The following is a 27,065-nucleotide window of genomic DNA, read 5'->3' as shown; positions in this document are numbered from 1 at the left end:
ACATAAGTAAAAATTAATTTTTCACTTGAGATTCCAAAAGATTTATAAAGAATTATTTGAAAATTTTAAAAAATTAATGACTTTATTTAAAAATTTACCATATGTTCTCATTTTACTTCACATGTTTTGCTTACATGTATGTATGTGTACCACATGTATGCATATTGCCTGCAGAGGCCAGAAGGGGTTGTAGATACCATGGAGCTGGAGTCAGGGATGATTGTGAACCCCATGTTGGTGCTGGGAACCAAACCCAGGTCCCCTAGAATAGCTGCAAGTGCTCTTCCCCACTGAACAACAACTGTCTCCCCGGCCCGTGAGGGTCTAGTCTAACCTGGGAAGAGACTCAGTTACTGGGTGTCACTCACAGGCCTCCAGAACACAGAAGTTGCCAGATCTTTACATTTAGATATTGAAAGGGATTTGCTAACTCAGAACTCCTGAGCATTATTTAAAATGGCCTTCTATATTTTTCCCAAATGAAATTCAGTAATTTTGTCTATATGAAAAGGCATATATACTATGTCAGACATTTGGTTATTGAGAAACTAATGATTACAGGTTTGCAAATTTCTCCAAACATATTAAAGATAATGTCTAGTTTGTATCACAAGGCTATTCAGGGCCAATTGTCAATGTAGCCTTTCAATGAAATGTTAAATGATTTTATATGTAGGAAAACCCCCAGGATTTTATAATTTTACTAATTTGATATATAGACCAAACCAATTACTTTTGAGTTTAGGTATACACACACTGAGGAATCTAGCTCTTGGCAGTTAGCCAGCAGTTATCATTTTAATATACATATAGACTAGTAGGTGGCTTAACCTGGGACGCCCACTTACAGAGAGCACTGGAGTCAGAGAGGAGCTAACCACCTTTATTAAACACACAGGTCATCAAATACAAATGTGTAATAGGTAAGTTTTCATCAAGCAGCACCTATGGAGCACTGGAAACAATTTAACATCTGCAGAGTACGGAATGTTAAGGCTATTATCGTACAAATGCACTTTGGCCAGTGTGTTAGTTACTACTGCAAAGGGAACAGGGTGATGCCCTCACATTCTATATTGCTGGAGACAGAGCAGCATATTCAATTTATACTCTAGCACAGCAGAACGTAGTTAGACTCAGGCCAGAACATGGTGACCACTTACGGTTCAGTTCCTTGCCAGAGCGCACCTGGGAAGACAGAGCTGCACACCTTACTGCTGTCAGACACCACTAACATCACAGGAGGCTCAGCTCTGCTCTGTGTGCACTGAACCCTGTGCTCCAATCTGAATCTGAAAAGCTTAAAGTACAAATGGAAGCTCTATAGAAATTCTATTTTCACATATGAATTGTGTAAAAAGTTCACATAATTTTTACATGTGTAATGAACTTTGAAACAGTAGAAATAAACTTTTTCTAGGCAGTATCTTTTAAACGGACTTATTAATGATAATTTATAAATGGACATGACCACATTTTTTTCTGGTTCAAAATACACAGCTTGAGTCTTGAGTAATAATTTTGAAATAAAGTTTATAAACATAATAAAGCATACATGCAGACTTTAATACTACATAGTTATCTGTTGTCGTCAGGTTTGAAAGGAGGACGATCAAATAGAATACGCTGTCTGTCTGTATTACCACGGCCTTTTCCTAATTGCTGCAGAAGTTTCTCTGATGAAGGGCACTGCTACTTTCCAAAGATTTTCTACAGGATCAAGAACAAGAGACAAACAACAGCATGACTATGACAACGCCACAGTCCAGAAACCTTAGCCAGCAGCATTATCACCACACTGATTACTTCCTAACTCACTCGGTACATTATATGGCTCCCCTTTTTCCAAGACAGGGCTTCTCTGTGTAGTCCTGGCCAACCTTGAACCCACTCTGTAGAGCAGTCTGGCCTCAAACTCAGAGATTCACCTGCCTCTGCCTTTTGAGGTCTGGGATAAAAGGCGTGGCACCACTACTGCCCAGCACATGCATTCGGTTAGAATCTATTCATTGATGAATCCTCTCACCAACTGTGTTACTGCGTCAGTAGCAGAAGCAGGCCAGCAGCTGTCACTATCAGTGGCCATCACGAGGGCAGTGCTACACTTCTGAGCAGGGTCTGAGGGAGCAGATGCTGGTGTGCACCACTGTGAGGCACTGAGCATGGAGAGGGGCACAGCCCACCAGGATCTTCCAGTCTGTGCTTTACTGTGCAGCTTGCACTCACTTGAAAGTATCCTTATTGAGTTCACGAGACCCCATGTGCCTGGGAGCAGTGCTGTCTAGAAGGGTCTCTAACTCCTCGATGCTGGCTAAAGGCGGGATAGGCCTTTCAGGGCTGCAGGCTGGGTCTTAGTGTTTACTTCTCTGCCTCATGGTCTGGCTGTCATGTAAGGAACTCATCTACACACACCTGCCACCATGGAGCCTTTCTGCCATGTCATCTCACCATGATGGACTACACCCACAGAAAACAGAGGCTGAAGCAAACCTTCCCTCTTATAGATAATGGTTTTAAATTAACAGTTAATGTGGCAGACTTGTTTTAAAATGGAGTATTTTATTGTTGTATTACCATTTCAACCTCAGATCAACTGTTTAATATAAGAAACTAAAATCTTTAATATTTAAGTATAAAAGCATATGATTACGTTACCTCTGTACTGCTTCACTTATTTCAAACGGGAAGCAGCGTTTCTCAGAAAAGATGAAGTCATTTTTACAATGGTATTGATGGACAAACCATTCAGAAAACCTTTGTGATTTATCCTCACTTCCTGAAGGGCCTCTATAATGTGGTCTCTATCCAAGAGAAACACAGATAAGCAATTCTGCTTCTAAAACAGTCATGTGTCAGAAGTTCTGAACAGCACATTTTTATATACAAGTATATAATTAAATCCAACTTTAGTCAGTACCTGCTGATCTCTGGGTGCAGTTCAGCCAACCTCTTCATGATCTTGGTGAAGCTACGAAGGTTCAATGTATGTGGAGGTATGAACTGAAAAGGTGTCTCAGGTAATGACTGACCAGATTTGACCTGGTTACAATTTTCCCTGACACCCTAAACAAATGAGATAAATGTTGAAAATATGAGCCAGAGAAGAATCTAAGGAAGTTCTTGAGAGAACTGAACAGTAGGGTATATCAAAGATGCTAACAGGAGCTTCTTTATCCCCACCTGCACCCAGAGCCTGCAGCACACAGCAGTGTAGACACTGCCCTCTACCAAGCACAATGCCCACAGCTGACAGGACCAGAGAGTTCTCTCAGACTAATGGGCACTGGGCTCGCAGGCCAGGTCAAGTCAGTTTCCTACCTATGGAACTAGAACATAAGAGTAAACAAATTCAGTCAAATAATCACAGAACCAGCTGAAAGTGCTACAGTTAGAGTCATGGGAGGTGTAGGAATGAAAAAATGAGCACAGAAAACCACATGAAGAGACGGGGACGGGGGGCTGCCAGCCGCAGCAGCTAAGTGCATGTGTACTGTAGTGGGAGGACTGCGGTTCACAGCCAGCCAGCTCAGCTCCCCATATATTGTCTCCTCCTTTCCTATTGTGGCCCCTAAACAGCCCTCAACAGGAAGTGAAGTGAAGAGAAGGGAGGGTTTTGAAGGACTGCCACTGTCAGGTGCTCAAGGGCAACAGATAAGACCAGCAGCAGTACCGTGTTGACAACAGATACAACAGTTAAAGTGTCATTTTGGAGAATGAAGTCAGATCATAGGACAACCAATGAAGACAATGAATATAAGCTATGTCACTGAGAAGCTTGGTGATGAAAACACAGGACAAATGAGAGTTAAGTTCAAAGGAATGCAAATGAAGTCCTGGGGATAGGAAGGGCTGGGCTTGCCCACTAGCAGAGAAGGGTCTAAATCAAACCCAGTCAGCCACAGCGTCTAGCAGGCATCAGATGACAGGATCAGGAGTGCTGGATGGAGGACTGTGGACACACATGCAAGCATCATACAAGTGGTTTGGAAATGTGGGTACTGTTCTTTGACATTAGTGGTAGGTACCTGCTTAAGTGCCTGTGTCAAGTCATGAACACCAAGAGTGAATTTTAGTGCATGTAAAAGAATAACGGAATGCCCAGTGGATAGCAGACATTTTGTTGAGCAAAACTGTCACATACCATCAAGTATTTAAAACTGCAGTGGGGTGAAGAAGAGGGCTATGAAATGAAATAACTATGTTTTATAGTTCTGAGAAGAATGAGGTAAGGCTACTGTAAAAATACCTGTCTGTCTGTCTGTATCCACCCACCCACCCACCCATCCAGTAGGGTGATGGTGGTGGTGCACACCCTTACTCCCAGCACTTGGTAGGTAGAGGCAGGCTGATTTGAGGCCAGCCTGATCTACAAAGTGAGTTCCAGGGCAGCCAAGGTTACACAAGAAAACCATGTCTCAAACACACAACAAAAAAGAAACATATGTATGTATGTATGTATGTATGTATGTATGTATGTATGTATGTATGTACCTGTGTATATATACATGCATGTATATACACATATATACTATATATACATGTACATACATGTATATATACATGTATATACATGTACTGATGGATGAATGACTTCTAGAGAGGCACTTTTCAAGAGTAATGAGACAGGCTGTGGAAGACGGCAGTAAACCCAGCAAGAACAGCCTTACTGACCTGTTATGCCAGCACAAGGACTGCTCGTTACAACATCATCTCTAGCATAGTGCGGCACACACATGAGGAACACTAACCTGGACCAAGGGAAGAAACTCACTGTCTTGCTCAGACTCCAGCTGCCCTGATCTAGCTATGGGCAGCCGACAAGTGGAAGCGGCAGAGGTGGCATCTTTGCTGCTATTTCTCTCCAAGTGATTCATACTAATGTTGTTTCCGGCTGTGGACAAAAGCGGTGGTATGTATTCTCCCGGGATTTTCACAAGCCGCACGTTCACGGATTTCCCATTGATTTCCACTCCATTCATCTCCTTCACGGCCATCTTTGCATTACTGTTTTTTGCACAGGCAAGAGATGCATATCTAAAACACGAGAGCAGAAGACCAAGGGCCTTTGTTAATGAACAACTTCAGCTTACTCTTCTCCTAAGACGGCTTTCACCTCAACAGTTAGCTGCTCTTCAAAAGGTTCTTAACCTTGCTTGGGATAAGTAGACATTGTTTGTTGTTGGTTCTGATTTTTTTGAGACAGGGTTTCTTCAGTTCTTTGAGCTTGCTAGGTAGACCAGGCTGGCCTTGAACTTAGCGTTTCACATGACCCTGCATCTCAAAGGCTGGTATTAAAGATGTGCACCAACAAGTAAGTGTTTATTCAGGATAACAGAATACAGAACAAATCAAAGGAGAAATAGGCTAACCTGTAATAATTATGAGTTATTACTTTAAAATGTAATGTTTTAAATTGCAAACACACACAGAGTTCTGAGGCCTAGGGCCGAGTGTCTATACATTCTAAAAATTAAAATTAATTTTTCTGCACAAATATAAACCCTAGGAGGCTCAAAGGCTTCAATGTTAAAGACAAAATTTGAAAATATTAGCAGAATATATGAAAACACATTTATAGTCAGTAGTAAGAAAATATGTAGACAAAAGTTAAGATAATCTAATCAGAATTTTATTATATAATTAAAAAAACTTGGCCAGACCAATCCCTGTTAAGCCAATACCTCTAAATAGTGTTAATAAAAGTAAGTACATCAGATCTTAAACAAGATTATTCAAAGGATGTGTCTATGGATACAAACTTAAAATATCCTTATATTTTTGTACTTAAGTGCATTTTCTAAATTTGTACACAGAATAAATATTTTTAAGAAGAAGAAAAGCATCACAATTTTTTGAAGGGTTTAGGAAGATATTAAAAAAAATGAAGGATAACATTCCTATGGCAGTCAACCTGAGAAAAATACATTAACATCGTATCAATGTGTCATCTATAATCTATGTGACTACAATTACAAAAATTAGTGCCTATTTTTACAAATTTAAAACCCTAACCATAAGCAATTCCCTTTTAATTAATGCCTTGACCTCTGAAACGAATAGCTGTCATTTTTAGGACAGAACAGCATAGTACTTATCACTGTAACTGGATTCTGAATAATTTATAAATATTAAAGTAGCAACTCTCTCTCTCTCTCTCTCTCTCTCTCTCTCTCTCTTTCTCTCTCTCTCTCTCTCTGGCACCATAGACAGGCAACCAACTACCTGAACTATAAAACAGAAGAACAAAATGCAAAAGTAACTTCAGAACTGATGAAGTGGTACTCCTGAGGCAACTCTGTCTCTACTGCTAGTGTGAAAATGATGGTTATTTTCCTTACCCTCATTTTACAGAGAAGCTAAGACTAAGGGGTCAAAGAATGCATTCCGACTAATTCTAGTTACTGAAGGAACTGGGGTTGAGCCAGTCCCATTTCTAGAGTACATCTTCTCCTTAATGTACTCTGCTATGAAATGCCAAGGCATAGTCAGATAAATATACAAAGATCAGTTAACCCTCCTATACTCCATGGACACAATGTGTGTGTGACACTGCGTGCTGTAATCTCAGGACCCAGGATTCTGAAAACAGATCAGCAGTCTGGACAGCATGGCATAACCAGATCTCAGAAGAGAGATCCACTGGACAGAAAGATTTGGTAAGAAGTCTAGGTAGGTCCCACCGCTATCTGTTTCGTCTGTGAACACCCCCCCCCAACCCCACGAGGTGGAGCGGCCTCTGTTCCTATGTCTGTTGCACAGCAGATACACAGCAATGCATACCGACTGAACCTGGGCAACATTACCTGTAATTAGTATTAGAATCATAAATCGAAATTTCAGAAACTTGGTATTTCTGGAAATGAGACCTTAAATCAGCCTAAAAGAAGAAAAATAAAAGTTGTGAAAGGTTGAAAAAAATCACAATAATTTATAAATTTGAAAGTAAAGCCTTCCAAAGAAATTCTGGGCTTACCTCAGATACAGAAGGGCAAAGACCACCAACATGTATCAAAAAGCCTTTACCTCTTCGAAGCCGTTCAATAGTCTTCAATTCTGATTATAGAAAAAAAAATCACAGAAATGCCCACAGTGACATCTATATTTTAAAGAAAAATGGCAAACAATATTACATATTTCATTTTGTTCCCAGTTACAAAACTTACTGATTTCTGTGTGTGTGTGTGCGCGCGCGCGCGTGTGTGTGTTGAATATGCATGGACCGTATGTGCTGAAGCCAACCAACAACCCGTAGGAGGCGCCCCTCTCCGTCTACCAGAGAGATGGTGGGAATTAAACTCCAGTCATTATTAGTCTTGATGGCGGGTAAATGCACTTGCTGCCAACTTGAGTCCAATCTCTAGGACTCAAATAGTGAAAGAGAAGATGGACTGTCGAGCTGTCCTCTGACCTCCATAAGCATGCTATGGCACACACACACACGAAATAAATAAATTAAAAATCATGAAGTTAGAAGATATCAGCATTAAACTAATCATGTTGGTACACACCTGTAATCTCAGCACTGAGAAAACTGGCATGAGGACCATAAGTTCAAGGCTAGTCTGGACTACACACTGTAACCTCTTTTTAAAATGAAAACAAAATCCCGAAAAGAAAAAGCAAGCACCATAGATTGGAGTCAAGAGTCTTTTTAAGATTTCTGTCTTATTCGTGTCATCCTGAAATGAAGAGGTTGGGTTACTCTGTATCCAGTCTCTTGGAAGTTGAAGCTCACCACATGCAATGTAACCCAAAGCATCATTTCTCTCTGCCTCCGAGTGCTTAGAACAGGGATCCCACAGGTTCCTGGTACCCAGTGTCACACCGGCTGAGTCTGGTCTGCAGACTCTCTAAGCACACTACTCGCTGAGACAGCATACCAGGAAACCTCTGTAGTGGCCATGAACAATGGCAGGTACGGACCCTGTTATTACAGGATACAGAACGAGAATATGGGGGAGCAAATAACTTGATTTTAGGTATCATTAAGCTAGGATTTAGTTTCCTCCTATTTGACAGAAGTATGCAAAATTCATATGCTCTATTTTCCTGGTCTGCACTGTGGGAAGACTGGATGTGAGTGCAGAGTCCCTGCAAGCCCTCGCTCAGGACACAGAAAGTGCACACATACTTGTCTAAAGACTTCTTAGTTTCTACCTTTTATAATTCTTATGTAATAATGGAAGACCTTGACCTCCAGTTTTCCTCAGTAGTAAAAGTAGCCTCTTGAAATGGCTGTGAAAACTGAAAGGGCTATGACTGTTCTCTTAGAGGATACTGAACAAAGGTCTGTGGTCGTTTCAGTCACTCCTCTATTAAGAGATAGTATTGGGGGGTTGGGGATTTAGCTCAGCGGTAGAGCGCTTGCCTAGTGAGTGCAAGGCCCTGGGTTCGGTCCTCAGCTCCGAAAAAAAAAAAAAAGAGATAGTGTTGGATCCAGGCACAGTCCCTCATCACTATCCATACCTTGCCTTCTTCATTAATTTACTAATCTGTTTATCCATCTGGATTGTAATGTGTGTGTCCTGGAGAGAGAACAGCAAAGCTCTTTCTTCACACTTTAGATGCTGACACTGCGGTCAAGAGCTACAGGAGCAAAACAGTAGTGCCTAAGACTCAGAAGCACCTCCTACCCATCCATCTCCTCTCCTTTCTCCAGTCCAATAAAACTGCTCGGTCCGTGGGCTGAGCACTGTGTCTGAAGAGGTGAGAACTTAATCGCTACCTGTTCTTCAACAATCTCCCCCCAACTGGCCAATGTTCTTGCTTTTTAGGAATTAAAATAGGTACAAAGAGGGACAAAATACTTCTATAGCCCACCTCCCAAAAGAACATAGACAAAATAAGTAGTCTTAAGAACAAACCTAATGGATTCTTTGGATCCCAGTCCTCAGATTCTGTTATGTTTTCTTGAGTTACTGAGAAGTCAGTTCCAGTCAGCCTCTCTGTCGCATCAAACCAGTCTTCACTTGCTTCATGGACATTTTTAGACTCTAAGGCACAAGCACAAGGAACCATAACTAAACTCTTCATGTCTACCTCTCACAGCACATTTATAAACACATCTGTCAAGACAAGGGTGGCCTTTGTGTGGGACCTGGAGATGAGCAAGTCAGGTCCCTGATCCAGTCTTGTAGGCACAGAGCACAAAGCTCTTTTCAGTCTAAGGCTTCTGATTCCAGTTTCCTTAACTGAACACTGATGCTCACTGAACACTTTTGGGAGCTACCTTTATGGAATATGAACTATTTTAACATAACAAACCCATAAACACGCTGCATTACTTGTTTTCTGTTTTTATTTTATTTCATTTTTTGGTATTTGGAAACAGGGCCTCCTTACGTAGCTCTGGTTGTCCTGGAACTCACTATATGGATCAAGGTTGCCCTTGAACCCAGAGTGCTCACCTCTGCATCTTAAGTGCAGGGATTAAAGGTCTGCATCAACATGCTCGACACATTGTTTTCTGGAAGCCACACAAACAAAATCTATGTCTACATCGATATATGGATAAAGATATACTACTCAAACAATATATATTTTCATCCTTACCTTTGTCATTGAGCTTCAGGTGATTAAAATCTATGTTTATATCACAATTTTTAAAAATATTGTTCATGGGTAATTTATCTTGCTTAGGATGACTACTGTCAGATATAGAAGACATCTGAAGGTTAAATAAAAACAGAAACAAAGATAAGGACTAATAATCACGGCATTCTACTTGAGACAGGCATTTTCCCTGGCATTATTTTGCCCTCTGAATAATGAAGGCTATGACAAAAACAATCATCATCATCTGACTTTGCAGTAAAAATACCCAGAATAGCTCGTTGGATTCTATCAGTGAGAATTTGGGTTTTAATTCTGTTTACAGTGACGGTATGAGTACTATTGTTATTTGTGATTTTGAGATAGTAACATAAGTATCTCAGAGTATAAACTTTTATTTATGGGAAATAAAAACCCTATATGTAGACCTGAACTGTTCTCTACATTTAAATATTCCTGAAAGGGAGGACACTTATGAGCTAGGGTGTTCCTCAAGGATAGTATGTACTTAGAATGTGCGAGGGTTTGTGTTTGATTCTAATACAAACACCTTAAAACCAAACACCCAATCCAGACCCCAACCCTCACCACACACAAACAAAAACCCAGAGCTATTTGAAGAAAATCACAAAATAACATCAAACTAACAATAACAAGTAAGTATGTTAAACTATGAAAACAGTACCTGAACAGCACACCATCTTAAAAAACAAGCACTTAATTTAATCTTACAGGCATCATATAACTTCAGGGCTGGCGAGGTGGCTCATGGGGTAAGGATGCTAGCCACTACCTGTGACAACCTGAACTTGATCTCCAGGACCCAGAGGGTGGGAGGAGGGAATGACTGACTCCTACAAGTGTCCTCACATGTGCCCTGTGACATACATACACGCCTACACACAGTAAGTTTGACAGTTAAGAGGGTTTTTTTCTGTTTTTGTTTTGTTTGGTAGACTAGGGACGGAGCCTGATGCATGCACCCCAGTGGTACTCCTTGTATTTCAGGCTTTCCTGAGTCATCAGGCTCTTCTACAGCTACACGGCCATCAGGATAACAGCACAGACTGTTACAGTGACTAAATTATTCTAAAAATACAGGACAGATCTGAGCATATGCAATTTAGCTTTGAATCTATTACTTTTTAAAGGAGTTTTCCAGTGGGATGGTCTCTCCGTATCATTTATTTGTATACTCTCTTAGCAGAAAGCAACTATTTGAAGTATTTGACTTTTCACTCCAAACTTCAGGGAAGCAGGACTGGCTGCGTTCTTACTGGGTAAGAGAAACTCAGGCTTCTGTGGGGCTTCACAATTCTCAGCATGTTCTCTGCGCTGCCTTTCCTGATTATCCAGTCAGCGTCTCACCAGGGAGCATGAGTATACTACCCCGGATTTGCATCCCACTGCCACCATCTCCTGAGTGCTGAGAATAGGGGCATGTGGCACATGCCTGGCCTGCAGTGTGCTCATAACAATTAAACCTTGGTTGTCAAATGACAAACATTTCCCCAGGGAATAGGACAGACTAAAAAAAGCCCAAGACATATTTCATAAGGGACGAATGAACATTTTCTTTGTCCAAAGTAAAGGAAATGCTACTTTACGTCACAAACCATCAGCAGTGTGGCCCTCTGTTCACGAGGGTGTCAGCACTACACCATGGACAGTCTGGGTGCTGGGCGCACGCACTGGTGAGTTACCAGTTACTATGCCTTTCAGCTGCATCTCCCAGTTTATGAGAAATTACACGTGACCTTCCTCACTACACTGATGACAACTGCCCGAACAAGGCTGGCCTTAAGTCTACCCACCCACTCCTTCTGCTCAGTCAGTCCTCAAATGGGAGTCCAAAGAGTGAGTCAGTGGAATGGGAAGGAGGGTGTGAGGGTTTCTGAGTTACTGTTTACGTAGAGGCTATCAAAATAAGATTCAAACAGATGAGATTATGGGATGAGAGCCTAGCTAGGCAGGGTGAGGCCTCAGTTTGAGTGTGCTTTTACTCATATAAAAGGCTGGGCATGGTAGCACAGTTGTAGTTCCAGCACTGAGATCTGAGGATGACCAAGACCTTGTGAAAGCCAGGCATGGTAGTGTAGGTCTGTCATCTCAGATCTCCTACAGCAAACCAGAAAGTGGGACTAGATAATTGCCTGGAAGTCTGTAGGCCAAGTACACAATTACACAATGCATAGGTAAGCCAGAGAGCCCAGTCTCAAGGGGACTGACACCAGAGGTTGTCTTCTGACATCCTCTTACTCCCCCTCTACACATGCACATGTGGTGGCTCCTGAAAAAGAGCACCCAGGGTTGAACATGCACACACCTGCACACACCAACTTGCACATCTCCCACTCCAATTCTCACCTGGGACAAAGTCTTTAACAGGCTTGGAGAAATAGCAACTTCAGGTAAGCTTTGATTATCCAGCTCAGAATTTGCTCCTGAAAGGCTAAATAAATAAACATTCCTTAAAGAATTTATCAGTGGTCTCAAAAAGAAAGGAGAATTTAGATACATGTCTTAAATAGTTTTTAAGTTCTACACTAGATAAAACTATAATCACCTGCATGCTTCTTCTTTCATTAGCTGGAAACAAGGGAAACACAGATTAGTATACTTTGTCTCAGTCAAGTGACAGCTTTATTCTAGCATATGTCACACATACACACATACACACATACCCTGGAAGCAAAGTCGGAGAAGGCAGACAACAGCTTGGACTCCACAGACAGTGGGGGCAGCTCTTCCAGGGGTATGCCCTTGTGGACTTTTCCTTTCAAGTTCATGTACCTAGCTTTCAAGTCTTCCAGAACAGACAGCAGTGCTGTCCCTAATTCCTTCTGAGCAGAATCAGTTGGTAAATTCCTGTTCAAAGTTAAGTTCACAGAATATTACTTAGGCTCAAGTCATTCACCTAACACTAACATGGTGTCATAATTCAGTTTTAGCGGCACCAGATCCTAGATTTTACCTGTGAAGCACAGTAGATACATTTTCTAGGGTCAGTATCAGCAACCCCAACAGGAAAGCAAGAAAGAAAGTGACAGAAGCCTGACCAAACTCCACCTGACTTCCCCTTACTCAGGTAGTAAGCACACATATTTTACTGGACTAATTACCTCAACTACAATTTGTATTTGTGATGCTTTGTATGTGCTCAGCCCAGGGAGTGGCACTATTAGAAGGTGTGGTCCTACTGGAGAAGGTGTGGTCCTGCTGGAGAAGGTGTGGACTTGTAGGAGTACCACTGGGTGTGGGCTTTAAGACCCTCATCCTCGCTGCCTGGAATTCAGTCTTCTCCTAGCAGCCTTCAGATGAAGATGTAGAACTCTCAGCTCCTCCTACTCCATGCCTGCCTGGATGCTGCCATGTTCACGCTTTGATAATAAACTGAACCTGTTAGCCAGCTCCAATTAAATGTACTTATAAGAGTTACCTTGGTCATGGTGTCTGTCCACAGCAGTAAAACCCTAACTAAGACAGTATTTTGAAACAGATCTTAAAAATGTAGCCCTAGCTGGCATGGGACTTAGTCATACCCCTGCCTCTGCCTCCCAAGTGCTAGAATTATAACCACACTCAGCAGAAGAAGTTTTTTTGACAACTTATTACTTTTAAGGAAGCTGATAAATCCAGATATAGCCTATGTTTTGTCTTTCAAAAACTGAAATTAGGTTTCTAGAATAAAGGCATAGATATAAATTTTAAGGAAATACAGATTTAAATTGATGAGTACCTACTGAGCCCCGCTCTGCTCCCCATTACGAGTTTGTAAATGTGGTGACAGTGGTGGTGGCACATCTGGTAGCAAACATCCAGAAGGTGCGTCTCCGCCTTCACGGCCCTCTCTGTGGTCTTCTCACAGCACTTTGATGGCAAAGCCATCTCTTCACAGAGCTGAAATGCCCTTTAAAGTAATAGACAGTATTAGGTAAGACTCTCAACGTTTTCTACAGTAGTGACAGGCTTCTTTCTAGAATCAGAATTTAAATTTCTTCTTTTTTTCCCCCAGCTTTCAAGACAGGACTTCTCTGTAGCCCTGACTGTCCTGGAACCTGGTTTGTAGACCAGGCTGGCCTTACACTTAGAGATCTGCCTGCCCCTGCCTCCTCAGTGCTAGAATCAAAAGCATCCATTACCATCACCCAGCCAGATTTTAAATTTCTTACATTTCCCTGTCAGGTTTAATTCAATTCCTACTAAAAAGGGGACATGATAGGAGCACATGATCAGGATCAAAGCTAACAGCTCCATATAGTCTCAGAGCGGAAGCCCCCACTGCAAACTGTTTCTTCTCTCATGGAGCAGGGTCCGTCCCCACTAAGGACTCAGTCCATCCAGAGGTGATGGGTCTGTTCTCAGTCTCAGTCAAGGTCTGGGTAAGCTTTTTATAGTCACAAGCATTTAAGGCCAAAACTGTTGTTAAACGTGTTATTTAACAGAGAATAGATATGATTTACATTTTTCTTAGTTATTAAGAGTTGTTCATAAAAGCAAATACTTTATTACATAAAGCCCCAAGTCAGCCCAGTGAGAGGGCTCAGTGGGTGAAGCTGATCTGAGATCAATCCCTGAGACCATGGAGAGAATCTACTCCCACAAGTTGTCCTCTGACCTTCACATGCACCTACATTTCCACATAAAGAAATGAAATTTAAAATTTTTTAAAAGTCCAAGTCACTAGTTTTTGAAGGTTCCCTCAACTACCAGTTTCTATCTACCACTGTTTAATTTTAAATTGAATTTTATAGTTTTAGGATTACAGACGAATAAAAAAAAAAGGCCCATGATTTCAGATATGGTAATACGGCTTTCTTCCACTCTCACTTTATGGTTCTAATTGTCTTTTGGATTATTAATATATGCAAAATAAAACCGATGAGAACAGTTTAAAAATACTTCAATGTGTAGCTATTTATCTCTTCAAATATATGGCATTTCCTGAATATAATCTATGTTTAATTTATTCAAAAGAAAGAAGGGAAGTGTGTCCACTGTGGCATGAGGGAGGGGGGAGGGTGGGACTGCAGGCTCTTCACGGTGAGCTCTGACGTTCCACATTGCTCAGTATTTGCTAGAAGGAACTGCTAAAATGTAAAGTTTCTTGAAAAGTTTCTTAAAGTCTTTTTAATTCTACATGTTTAAATAAAAGAATCCTGAGCTTTTCTTTCCCATATACATGTGTGAGCTTACACAACTGACCTACCTCTCTGGATGTCTCTGTTTGTCTGGTGTTTTTCTTAATTCCAAGGAATTCTGAAAACAACATAAAATTACAAATATATAGCAAAAATGAATGCTGTACATGTAGTTCCAAAACCTTCAACAATTTTGTGACAACGGCAGCCACCAGAAGATAGCGCTGTAGTACCTATCTCCATCCCTTGAGCTAGCATCTCTCCCTGAGACCCCAGTAACGAGCCCAACCACATCTGCATAACTTGTACAATCTGAGAGTAGATTAAGAGTCTGATACTATGGATTTTACCTCATCCATGGAGTTTCCACAGTTTAAACAGTCAGTTGAGAGTGGCCTTCCTGAGTCACTTCCCAGGGCAGCCGCCCGGGCACTTCTGCACTGCTGCCCACATGACCAGTCAGTGTTACAGGCCACGCTTTGTCTGTCACGTTGCCACTCCTCAGGCTGACTCCGTCTCACTGTCTTTGTCTCTGTGGTGCTTGCTGTAGACACTACAGAAGAGCTTACATTTGCTCTGCCGCTCACATCCAGTGTCTGCTGACCTAAAGCTACACAGTTTGCTGCATCTGGCCCTGACTTAAGGCACATTTCTTTCATAAGAGAGCATGTTTTATTTGTGGCACTGCCTTGTACATGGTGTAGGCAGCTGCCCGCTACTTCTGCCTGACTATCTGTGACTGCCACCCGTGGCATCACAGGCGAGTAAAAGCCTGGCTCCGGGAGGCTATTGTACTGCAAAGAGCCACAGAGGGAAATGACTGAGTCATCGAGAACATACGGCCCAGAAAGCTGGTGAGCATCGAGAGCCTTCAGGGGTGTCTCAAGGGCGTGGTCCTGGGGAAACATAGCATTCTCAGGGTGCTGTAATGCTCTGTTCTGGAAAATTCTATCTCCATAGAAGTCTTTACCTTCAATCGTCTGAGACTTCATTTCTTTGGCATAAACTAGAGGTTCAGGTACTTTCTGAGAGTTTAAAGGAGAACTGCTTCTCTGTAAAATGTCATCAAATGTTTTGTGATATGTTAAACCAACTTCTTGCTCCTTATATTTTTCATATTTTGGCTCATGATATTCTTTTAACATATCAGAACTCGGAGATGTAGAGACTTGAGGCGAACATTTTGGTGAAAAACCATTAAGTGACTCCAAAAAGGGGATAGGACCACTCTCTAATTTACCACGATTAACTTCTAAATTGCCGCCACATTTAAAGGTATAGCTTGATGTTCTCCACTCACTAACATCCAGACTAGACCTGCTCACTGTCTTCGCTGGGTCAACCGCTAAATGTGCGCTCAGGCACTCCAGCTCTGCGCTGTGGTACTCCTGCTGCGAGTCTTCACGCACATCGCTCTTCTGCATGTCTCCACAGGCAGAGCCCAGCGCCTCACAGCTCCTTCCCAATCCGATGTCATTATTACCTTGAGGTCCAAAAGTGTCAAAAAACACCTCCACTCTTTCGTGTACTTCAGGATCTAATTCTGAATATAAATGCAAAATATTTTCATCCTTGAGTTTTGATTCTGAATAATGGATAGAATAGGTCTCATTCAAAAAAGCATACTCAATATTGTCCTCAAATTCACTTGACTGGGAGAAAAGATTCTCTACGTTAGTATCTTGAGTTTCTGAAAATGACAGTTCTGACAAATCTCTCTTGTCAACACTGCTGTTCTCTTTGACATTAGTCCTTTCATCTGTTGTCAAGGAGTCCCCTTCACCATCAGGAAAGGTCAATTTGACTCTGTTGCAACCATTGGAAAATAACATATTTTCTTTCTTAGGATAATAAAGTTTATCTGTTCAAAACAGTAAAACAGAGAGTATGTTAACATTACTATTGAAACTAAACACTGGTAAAGCCTCGACATAATCTGGTCCTGGCTCCTCCAAGTCCTGGACCACTTTTTACATCATCAATGACAAACACAAACATTGCTTGTAGCAACTAAAACAAATTTAAACCCACCTCCCAGGTAAGCACGCTACAGCCCTAGCCCCATTGTGACAAGTTATTAAAGGTGGGCCATTAGAGATACATAGAATTAGATGAGGCCATGAGGGCGGGGCTCTCAGGATAGGGTTAGTCCTCAAAATGTAACAGAGCATTTCTCTTTTGCTGTTAAGTCACATTTCACATTAAGAGACATCATTTTCCAGCTAGAAAGTGACTCCTCAGGAGGATCTGACCATCCTGGCATCTGAACCTCACACTCTTGGCTCCAAAACCATAAGAAAATAATCTACAGTTGTTTAACCCACTTAATTGATGGTGTTTTGTTATAGCTATCCCAGATGACACAGTGTCAAGACTCTTCCTGAACTCTTTCAATGGCGAGAGGCCTTTTCTTTATAGGGCAGCCACTTCACTTGTGGATATGACTAATAAGCTTTAACAGATTATGGGCTATCTGCTGTGTCCACTGTACGCCATGTACATGAAAGCAGAGGACACTGGTGCTACACCTGCAACTTACGGCTTTCCTCAGGGTCAGAGATAAGCACATGCACACACACAAAACCAACCACAGTTAAAAGACAAACATTGACCATCGTGGCTGATGGCACAGCTGAATCTGAGGAGGAAGTGGGGGCAGAGTTTGGGGAAAACTTTAGCAAGTGCAGCTGGCTGTGTGAACTCAGACCTTGCAGGAACTGATAATCCAGCCTGCAAGAGGAGAAGAGGTGTCTGAGAGGAGAATATGGAACCCGTAAGGCCTTTCATAGGGTTCTAAGATATCTGGCTCTTCTCCTAAGGCAAGAGAAAACCAGGGCAAATCCCTTCAAAGGGTAGTGGTCATGTGCCTGAGATGGAAATGTAGAGACTTCTTGTGAGCAAGAAGCATGGAAAGTGAAGGCAGGTAGACCAAGAGTAGAGGCAAGAGAAGTAAGAGAAGGATACTGTTAACAGACACTTAAATGTATGCAGAAGTGACACAAAACTCTTATAGGGTAGTAATTACTCTTGTTCCAACACATTCTGGAACTTTCTATTTCATTTTACTAAACGCACACTTAGCTCACTTTATTTCATGACCCACTGATTGGCCACTACCTGCTTAAGTACCACTCTAAGATTCACTGGGCACTCCATCTGAACATCTGAACTGGAATATTTATCACTAAAGAGAGGGGCTACCATGGACTGTAGGTTGATGTCTATATGCTGGTGAAGACTGGCACAAGTTAGGTTAAGGTCATGATTGACAGTAAAAAAAAAAAAAAAAAAAGGCAGGGACAAAGCTTTTGTAACAGGAGAGAAGGGGAAGGAAGGAGAATCAAGATGGAGACAGAAAATGATGACCCAGATCCAGGTGGTATTAAATTGCCAATGTAGGTTATATATATTTCTTTTTTTTTTTTTTTTTTCGGAGCTGGGGACCGAACCCAGGGCCTTGCGCTTCCTAGGTAAGCGCTCTACCACTGAGCTAAATCCCCAGCCCCTATATATTTCTTAAGGGATAGATTTCTGTAGGCAAAGATATCTTCTCTTCTCTAGGTGGGCGGTTTATATCCTATCGATGGGTTGTGAGTTTATTGTGTGGATGAATTGTGGATTGAGAATTTAACACATAAACCTGATTGCTGGGTTGCAGTTTGGTGCTTGAATGGGTTAAGAGGTCCTCAAGAGGGTACTTGTGGACAGTATGGAGCCGCTGAGATAAAAGCTCCCTGCAGTGCTATGTGGTCCCACAGGTGACAGCACTGGTGTGGAATAAAAGGCTCTGGCATCTTTTAATATTTACTGCAACAGGTGGTGAACCATCATGCCAGGCAAGAATCCACTAAAAATTAAAGATTTTCAGAGTCAGAAAGTTTTATTTTCTAAGTCAGAGAGGGCCAGCGCCATGTTGAGTCACAGGAAACTTAAACAAAAGGAACACAGAGGAAGTCTGCTTGCAGACTGCTGTGAAAAGTGCAGGCTATCCTGAACACAGAGAATGAGAAACTAGAAGCTGCCTGCTTCTTTAGCAAAGTTTGTTTGGAAAATGATTTTAGGTTTGGTTTCATTATTTTAAAGATGGTATAAAGATATGATGTTTAGTTTTATTAAGTCTTTCAGGAGAATATTGGGCTAAAATCCTGGTTAGACAAACTGCCTGTTAGTCACTAACTCCCAAGTAGAAAGTGGTGATATTTGCTACATTTAAAAGTTATTAAAAAAAATAGAAGTCTGTACACCAGGCAGAGTGAATACAGACATATATTATAGAAGTTATTAATAAATAAAAGTTAGAGAGCTTAGCAGAGATGTCTATTGGGCTAAAATTCTGGTTTGACAAGTTGCTTACTTTTTTTTTTTTAAAGATTTATTTATTTTATGTATTTTTGTACACAGCTGCTGTCTTCAGACACACCAGAAGGAGGCATCAGATCTCATTACAGATGGTTGTGAGCCACCATGTGGTTGCTGGGAATTGAACTCAGGACCTAAGGAAGAGCAGTCAGTGCTCTTAACCGTTGAGCCATCTCTCCAGCCCCAAGTTGCTTACTTCTTATTGGTATTAATAAAAGTGTGATTAAATTGTTTTATGAATTACCCCGCTATGCCATATGGCTCGTTGATGCCGGTTAGTGAGGGTTTGTGGTTATTTTTAAAATTACCACAGCAGGAGGCTCATATTCTCTTAAATGGGCTCCATGGGAATTTTGAGTTGATTTCCTGACCTGACAGATTAAAAAGGCCTAACAGGCTCATACAAAATTGTTTAGTTTACTTCAGTTTCTTAAATTCTTTTAATTTTCATAATGGGTGTGCTTTTGAGTCTTGTGGTTATATTATTTCTCTGGAAGAGAGTGTAAGATACAAGGTTTTCTGGTTACAGACTAAAGAACATGCTGTTTTGGGAGAAAGGCTTTTTTGTCTTTGTGTTTTTAAAAAGTGTGGTCAGGCTCTGGACACCTTCCAGAGTTATACTGAGTAGATTTCAAAGAGGTCGACCTCCTGAAAAACTATATTCAAGAGAATCAAATAAAAGATATCTCGATACTAAATGTTTATTTTGAGATTTATGTATTGCAGAATGTACAGCTGGAGAAGCTCGTCTTCAGAATGACCTGGCCTGCTTGGATTCCTCATCTCAGGGACTTTCAGTCAGATCCAGTCAAGAAAGACATCAGGCTACAACAACTCCCCCATTTTCACTACCCCCCAACACCCAAGGACATCTCAACACCGTGAAGATATTGCTTGAAGAAGCTATTTAAGAGTCATCGCCCAGGTTCCCTAAACTTTAGGAGGCTAAAAATGGTTATTCTAAGGTTGTCTTTCTAGAAAATTTAGAAATGGTCATAATTTAACAGGGATTGTAAACCATAATCTCATTTGGTAGAAATCCTTATATTTGTTACTAAGCTAAAGTTATAATCTTTTATATTGGTACAGAATTTTTTTGATATAAGTTTAGATTTTCTTTAGATGGATTTCTTATCAATTTAAAATTAAAATTAATATTGTCACTCTCATATATAGACATGGTGCCTATCAACAGATTGAAGTATACAAGGCTTATACCCAGTTCTTTACTGCTATTACACAACTAATCTGAGATGACTACACATATGAGTTAAGGGCCAGATAGCAAATTCATGGCTCTAAGTTTATTGTTAGAATGCTTTCAAGATAATTTATTAAGACAATTAATGGACTACAGTCCAGATTACTTACATACATGGTTTTCAGAAACATCAGAAATCCACAAAATATGACATTTATTATAATGTATCATTTGTTGAGATATGTGTGCTCCTAAGAGCTGCCTTGTGGATTTCATGAGGAAACTGAGCATCTCTACCTTGAGGAGAGGTAGGACTTTGGATTTCATGAGGAAACTGAGCATCTCTACCTTGAGGAGAGGTAGGACTTTGGATTTCATGAGGAAACTGAGCATCTCTACCTTGAGGAGAGGTAGGACTTTGACTAGGGAGTAGTTATTCATTTACAGACAAAACGCTGTCCAGAAAAGGACACTCTGCAGAATAGCTGGCTGATAACCTCTGCTGAGCAGGAATCATCAACCCTTCATAATTCTGCATTTCAAAAGTCTGTCAGATGACCCTAGGCTAAAGACTTGCCCTCACGTTTTTGCTAAAAAGGGACTGTGCAAGTAGATAATTGTCTCTTCAACCTGCCTCAGTTCGGGAAGCCATGTTAGGCTTCCTATATTATCAGACGACATTGGTTGTTCTCATATTTCTGATGGGGTTGAAACTAGTTATAGTCTCATAGCCTACCCAGGCTGTTTAACTTTGAGAATACATTTTTAATTAGTTATCAGATAGTATACAAGCTAACCAGGACATAACTAAATGTTCTGTTTACCTGGAAAAATGTTAGACTGGGTGTTAGTTATATTTTATGCTTTGTAAATTACAAATGATAATAGTTGTGCTCAGCTTACATTTGAGAGAAAAGTTTTTTTTAATTAGACAGAAAGGGTGAAGTATAGGTTGATGTCTATATGCAAATGATTCTGGCACAAGTTAGGTCAAGTTACTTGGACAGTAAAAAAATAAGGTGGGAACAAAGCTTTTGTAAGGCGGGAGAGAAGGGGAAGGAGGAGAATCAAGATAGAGACAGAGAAGGAAGACCCAGATCTGGGTGGTCTTGAATTACCCTAGGTAGTTATGTATATTTCTTAAGGGATGGATTTCTATAGGCAAATTTATCTTATCTAGGTGGGTGGTTTATATCCTTTTCAATTGGTTGTGAGTATATTATATGGATGTACTGGACTGAGAATTTAACATATAAATCTGATTGATAAATTACAGCTTATTGAGTCCTGAATTTACTGGGTTGTTGGGAGTATGTGCAGAGTGTGTGGTAGGGAGCTGTGATATGCTGGCCCATGATGGACTTCTAAAGCCCTGATTTTACCGTGTTGCTGGAAACAGAGAGTTTGCCGGGAGAGATACTAACCAGAGATAATTATGGTTAGTTCCATTTGGTCCCCAGGTGCTGGAACTAACCCTAGAGACCAGCATGGCCAGGCGCCACACTGGGACGGCCCATGGACCACCTAGGTCAGAGAGTACTGTGGGGCAGAGTGGAGCCACTGAGATAGAGGGCCACGCAGTGCCATGGGGCCCCATGGATAATGGCACTAGAGAGTGCAAGATACCCCACAGTGCCATGGGGCCCTATGCTAGCGGGGATAAAAGGTAGCTGGTATTTTTAATATTTACTCCAACAATGGACTTACAAGGTTTGTGTCTTTTGCCCTTTCCATTACATGATAAAAACAATTTGCACAGCTACCAAAAACTCATGAGGGAATTGGCAAAGTTAAAAAATGTACCGAATTGTCCCAGCTTATTGTGCAGGCTTTAAAACAGCCACCCTGAATAAAACCTTTGGTTACAAAATGCCCCCTTCGCCAACAGTTGTGCAATCCTTACCGTTTTGGAGGTGTCCTCCATTTTTGTGGTAGCTTTTATCAGAATCTGTTTCTACCACTGCAGTGGCCTGCATAGTTCAAAGATGTACGTTCTAGGAAAGGTATAACATCGAGCTATTAGTATACTTGACACAGAGTTATACAACTTAGAAATAAGCAAAGCAGCAGTTATAGTAAAAGATTCTAATATCAGAGAGACGGTAAACATTAAAGCATTGAATAACCTTTATTTTTTTAATTATTATTTTCATTAGTTTTGGACAGAGTCTTATGTATACCAAACTAGTCTCAAGTTCACTATGTAGCTAAGATGACCTTGATTCTTTGGCCCAGTGTCTCCTAACTGTCGAGTACTGAAAATATAGGTGTATCTGACTTATGGAGTACTGTGGATTAAATCCAGGATTTTGTGTAAACACTGTAACTAAGCTAAATCTCTAGCCTTTTTGAATAATTGATTTAAGTGTGAATTTTTAAAAATATGAATTTACAACTATGTAAAAAGTGTAAGCAAGACATAGGACAGTCTTTCAAATTTCTATAGTATATGAGATATAAGGTCAGGTATCTTAAGTCATTGTTCTATTGCTGTGAAGAGACACAATTTCCAAGGTGACCCTTATAAAAGAAAACATATAACTGGGGCCAGCTAGCTTACAATTTCAGAGGTTTGGTCCACTGTCATTGTGGCAGGAAGCAAGGCCGGGGGCAGGTAGACATGGTGCAGGAGAAGCTGCTGAGAGTCCCATATCCTGACCCACAGGCAGCAGGAAGAGAGAGTCTGGATCTGGCTGGGCATTTGAAACTTCAAAAAGTGACTATGCCTGGGAGGCCACATTGGTAATCCTACCAAAGAGTTCTACCCGCTGGTGACTAAATATCAAACGAGCCTATGTGGCCATTCTTAGTCAATCACCACAGTGGGACCATCAAGATGTCCATGAAGACTAATCTGACTCTGTTGCCAAATTGTTTCCTGAGCAATCTGTAGCACTATGAAGACCCAACCCTGCAGGAGCTGAGGAGAGTAACATGGTCATGCTGCAAGCCTGAGGATCTACATTCAGATCCCCAGCATCCAGGAGCACCCAAGGCACTGTAGACAGCCACAAAGACTCTTTATTTAGTTTGCTGCAAGTGACAAAGCTAATTTCCAAGATCCCCTTATTTCCAAAATTAAAAAAAAAGTTTTGTCTTGTCTGATATGTTTAACTGGTTTTTCAATTTTTTGTTTGTTTTTTAACCCAAAGCAGCATAGGTAGGATATTTATTGAAATAATTTTAGGTGTGTCTAAGGCTTTGGTCTGCAAACTTCATTTGCATATAATGAAGAAAAAAGAGAGAGAACAGGGAGAGATGAAGATGGATCTAAAAAACTAAAAGGTAGCTGGGCAGTGACAGCAGTCCACACCTCTAATCATAGCACTCGGGAGGCAGAGGCAGGCAGATCTGAGTTTGAGGCCAGCCTGGTCTACAGAGTGAGTTCCAGGACAGCCAGGGCTACAAAGGGATACCCTGTCTCAAAAACCAAACCAAACCAAACCAAACCAACAAGAAACCCCAAACCACCACCTACCCAGCCCCAAAGGACAAGTAGAATGGCTCCGCTACTAACGTCCTAGCCATGCAAGCCTGACAGCCCTTTAGAGCCACAGAGCTTCATACCACTAAGGTAAAAGTGAGAACCAACTCCATCAAGGTGTCCTCTGACCCTCACACGAGCTGTAGTATGTATGTACATTTGCTGTCCCTTTTTGTTGGTCTATCTCTCTTACACACTTAGACATGACTGATTCTAGAGATCTCACACTAACTGCACCTCTCCTTCCACAGTCCTCTTTCTTCCAGAGAATATAGGAACTGGCAAAAATGTCAGTCAAAGTTGCCCGACACTGACTGTGAGCTGTGTACTTTGGAAAGAGATACAGTTCACCATGGAGCAGCCCGAGTGACACAGGAGGTTGGGAAATGCCATAGCTCTGGATCACTGATATTTCATGGCCATGCTGCTGTGGCATTCTGGTGCACTGCAGGGTCCATGCTCACTGAACTGGCAGGATATCCTTGAGAAGCACCTCTGAGACTCCTTTCACCATTACCCAACAGAGCTACTGGATTTCTATGGCTCATTTTGTCTCATGGGAAGCAAAGTTACTGGGGGTCCTGTGCTTTCTGTAGACTAAAAGTTCACATGTTTGTTACAAAACAAAGTGTCTTTTTAGTGTCTGTCTGCTTGTTATTCAGAAGGGCACTGGAGGACAAACTCCCCCAGTGCACAGCAATGTGGCTTAGCCTAGGGTGTGGTTGGGGGGCTAACAAGGGCGTGGAGACTGGGGACATAGTTGTCTTAGGGTCACTACTGCTGTGCTGAAACACCATAACCAAAGCCACTCAGAGAGGAAAGAGTTTGTTTGGCTTACATTTCCATATTGGTGCTCATCATGAAAGGAAGTCAGGACAGGAACTCAAATAGGGCAGGAATCTGGAGGCAGGAATTCATGCAGGGGCCAAGGAGAGATGTTGTTTACTGGTTTGTTCAGCTTGCTTTCTCAAAGAATCCAGGACCACCTGCCCAGGGATGGCACCACCATGGGCTGGGCCTCCCATGGCTGTCACTAAGAAAATGCCCTATAGGCTGCCTGTAGGCCCAATCTTATGGAAGCACTTTCTCTATTCAGGTTCCCTCTTCTCTGGTGACTCTAGCTTGACAAGTTGACATAAACTAGCCAGCACAATGGCTGAGGGGCTGACAAACAGAACTTCAATTTTGACAAATTGTGCTGTGCTTGGATAAATGGGAGTCTAGTACAACTTCTGTCCCAGTGTGGCTGCCCTTGCAATACTCAATCTTACTCCCAACCTGAGACTTGAATTTGATACTTTTTAAAAAACAAAACAAAACAAAACAATTTTAATTTAGAAATATATAACATCTTAGAAGAAAGAAAAACACTTGAGAATATTGGCTCTTTTTTTCTTTATGAGGAGAAAGTATTCAGCCACAATAATGTTATCAGTAGGGATGTAGACCAGTTTCACAAGGAAGCCAGTGAATCCCATGATAACAAATGCTCTCGATGTGACCATGGCGATCTTCTAGGATCCTTTTCTATTAGGGTTGGCGCATCCTTTAACTAATCAAAATTGCATCTTTTACCAACTGTCAACTTGAATAGACCTGGAACGACCTGATCCATGACTGCTTATGGGATGGTGGCTTACGGTGACAGAGGCACATAGCACCAGAGTGGAATGAACAAAGCAGAGAGCCTGGGGCTTGGTACTTTCTATTGGCTATTATCTAGAAATACTTTCTTGGAAGAATATGGTTTCCATGGAGTCTCAAGTTCGGTTCTGAGAGCTCCTGGTTGCTCATGAGGGAGGACAAACAGTTGAGCATGCTGTTGCTTCCTCCCAAGTTGTATTATTGACTATTGATCAAAGAGGGACAACACATTACAAAGAAACATAAACCACTAACCTATTGGCAATATTAAAGCAAAAATAGAGGACTATAACAGTTTCTCTAACAAATCTGACACTTCAATAGTCTCTTAGCTCCTAAGGAGATTAAATCTATATTTAAAAACTCCTCATCAAAGACAAGGACAGGTGTGGATTGTGCTGATGAACTCTTACAATCGACAGAAATAAACCCAGAATTCAATCTTATGATGTGAGGAAAAAGGGAAGACTTACCAGCATGCTTTTACCAGAACTAGCATAATCTTTAAAAAAAAAAAAAATCACTTACGTGTACAGATGTGTGCCTGCATGTCTGTATGTGCACCATGTGTGTGCAGATGCCAGAGACCAACCTTCGTTGATTTCCAGAACATTTGACCTCAGCGACAACACGATACGTGTGGGAAATTAGTGCCCACAAGTCTCTCTAGTCACAGTCACAATAACCAGGCTTGTGGCAAGCCTGGCTCAGTGGCAGAGCCCTTGCCTAGCATGTAAGAGCCCTGGGTTCCATCCCCAGCATCGCACCAATAGATGTGTCGAGGCTAGCCAGAGCTACCTAAACCCTTGTCTTACAAACAAGGGACCCGCTACAAGAACGAGCAAGAGCAAACTACTACCTTGGTGGTGGGATCACAGATGCCACTGACCGGCGCTTTGCTGCAGGGTAACACCGGCTGGAACAGGCTCCCAGACGCACTTGCCCAGGGTGGGGGTGAGGGTGAGGGTGAGGCTGTGGTGTCTCGCCTCGCCAGGCTCACCATAAGCATCGCCTGTCGCCTGTGTCCCTGCCGTCGAACCACTCCTCCAGGTTGCTCTCGCTGCCTCCTCTGCTTTCCAACGAGTGGTGTCCCGGGGCTTGTCGGGTAACGGCTGCCGGCGGCCCGCCCACTGCTCGAGGAGAGCTCCTATTGGCTTATGCAAACAGATTGGCACTGTGATTGGCTTGATGGAGGTTTAAAAGCGCAGGAAGGAACCGCGGGCCTGGATTGGGCGCGCTGGGAGTATCTTCTCGCGAGACTTGGAGGCGCTCTGCAGGGAGTTCTGTGGTTTGTAGAGCTGTGGGTATGTCCTAGACTGGAACCCCGTGGCTTGCGTTTCTCTGCAGCCTGTGTTCGCCTTTGCCGGACAAGGGGTCTGGACAAGGGGTCTAGAGCGGGCACTTTTTTGCCTCTGGGACAAAACGTATGGGCGTACAAAAAAATTCAGAAAGCAAGAGGATATTTCAGTACAATCATTAAAGGAAGTCAGTACAATCATTAGAAGAAGAGGAAGAGGAAGAAGAGGAAACAGAAAAAAAGACTTAAAATGAGAAAATTATCCAAAGCAGTATCTTTTTTTCTCCTCTTTCCTTTTTGGTCAGGCTGTAAATGGTTGCATGGAGAACATTGTTTCTGATCTTTTACTTAATTTGCTATCTTGGATTCTTTTTGTATTAATTTTGA

General features: G+C 41.7%; 1 protein-coding gene across 2 annotated transcripts; it reads right to left on the bottom strand.

Moving 5' to 3' along the window:
* Nucleotides 1–862: 862 nt before the first annotated feature.
* Rbm44 (RNA binding motif protein 44) lies at nt 863–26,501 on the bottom strand. 2 transcript variants are annotated; one of them, XM_008767346.4, is made up of 16 exons: nt 26,382–26,501; nt 22,157–22,247; nt 15,044–16,554; nt 14,762–14,811; nt 13,292–13,462; nt 12,237–12,420; nt 12,119–12,141; nt 11,920–12,004; nt 9,553–9,667; nt 8,865–8,993; nt 6,974–7,053; nt 6,804–6,877; nt 4,749–5,034; nt 2,918–3,063; nt 2,656–2,801; nt 863–1,710 (listed from the first exon to the last, which is right to left on the bottom strand). In XM_008767346.4, the coding sequence occupies exons 2-15, from the start codon at nt 22,227–22,229 to the stop codon at nt 2,672–2,674; spliced, it is 3,057 nt and encodes a 1,018-aa protein (XP_008765568.1). In that variant the 5' UTR covers nt 22,230–22,247; nt 26,382–26,501; the 3' UTR covers nt 863–1,710; nt 2,656–2,671. The 2 variants fall into 2 exon arrangements, with proteins under 2 accessions (XP_008765568.1, NP_001406602.1); NM_001419673.1 differs by having other exon boundaries at nt 869–1,710; nt 26,241–26,466.
* Between the last annotated feature and the right edge of the window lie 564 nt (nt 26,502–27,065).

This window comes from Rattus norvegicus, chromosome 9 (assembly GCF_036323735.1).
Source record: "Rattus norvegicus strain BN/NHsdMcwi chromosome 9, GRCr8, whole genome shotgun sequence".
NCBI lineage: Eukaryota > Metazoa > Chordata > Mammalia > Rodentia > Muridae > Rattus > Rattus norvegicus.
This window is presented reverse-complemented; position numbering and strand designations above follow the sequence as displayed.

Bases quoted from the DNA above. Each gene is read 5' to 3' on its own strand.
- Rbm44 (XM_008767346.4), bottom strand. From the start codon at position 22,229: ATGCAGGCCACTGCAGTGGTAGAAACAGATTCTGATAAAAGCTACCAC. The intron at 12,005-12,118 runs GTGATTATAGTT...TTATTTATTTAG, and splicing joins ATGAAAGAAGAAGCATGCAG to CCTTTCAGGAGCAAATTCTG. The intron at 2,802-2,917 runs GTACTGACTAAA...TCTCTTGGATAG, and splicing joins CTGCACCCAGAGATCAGCAG to AGACCACATTATAGAGGCCC.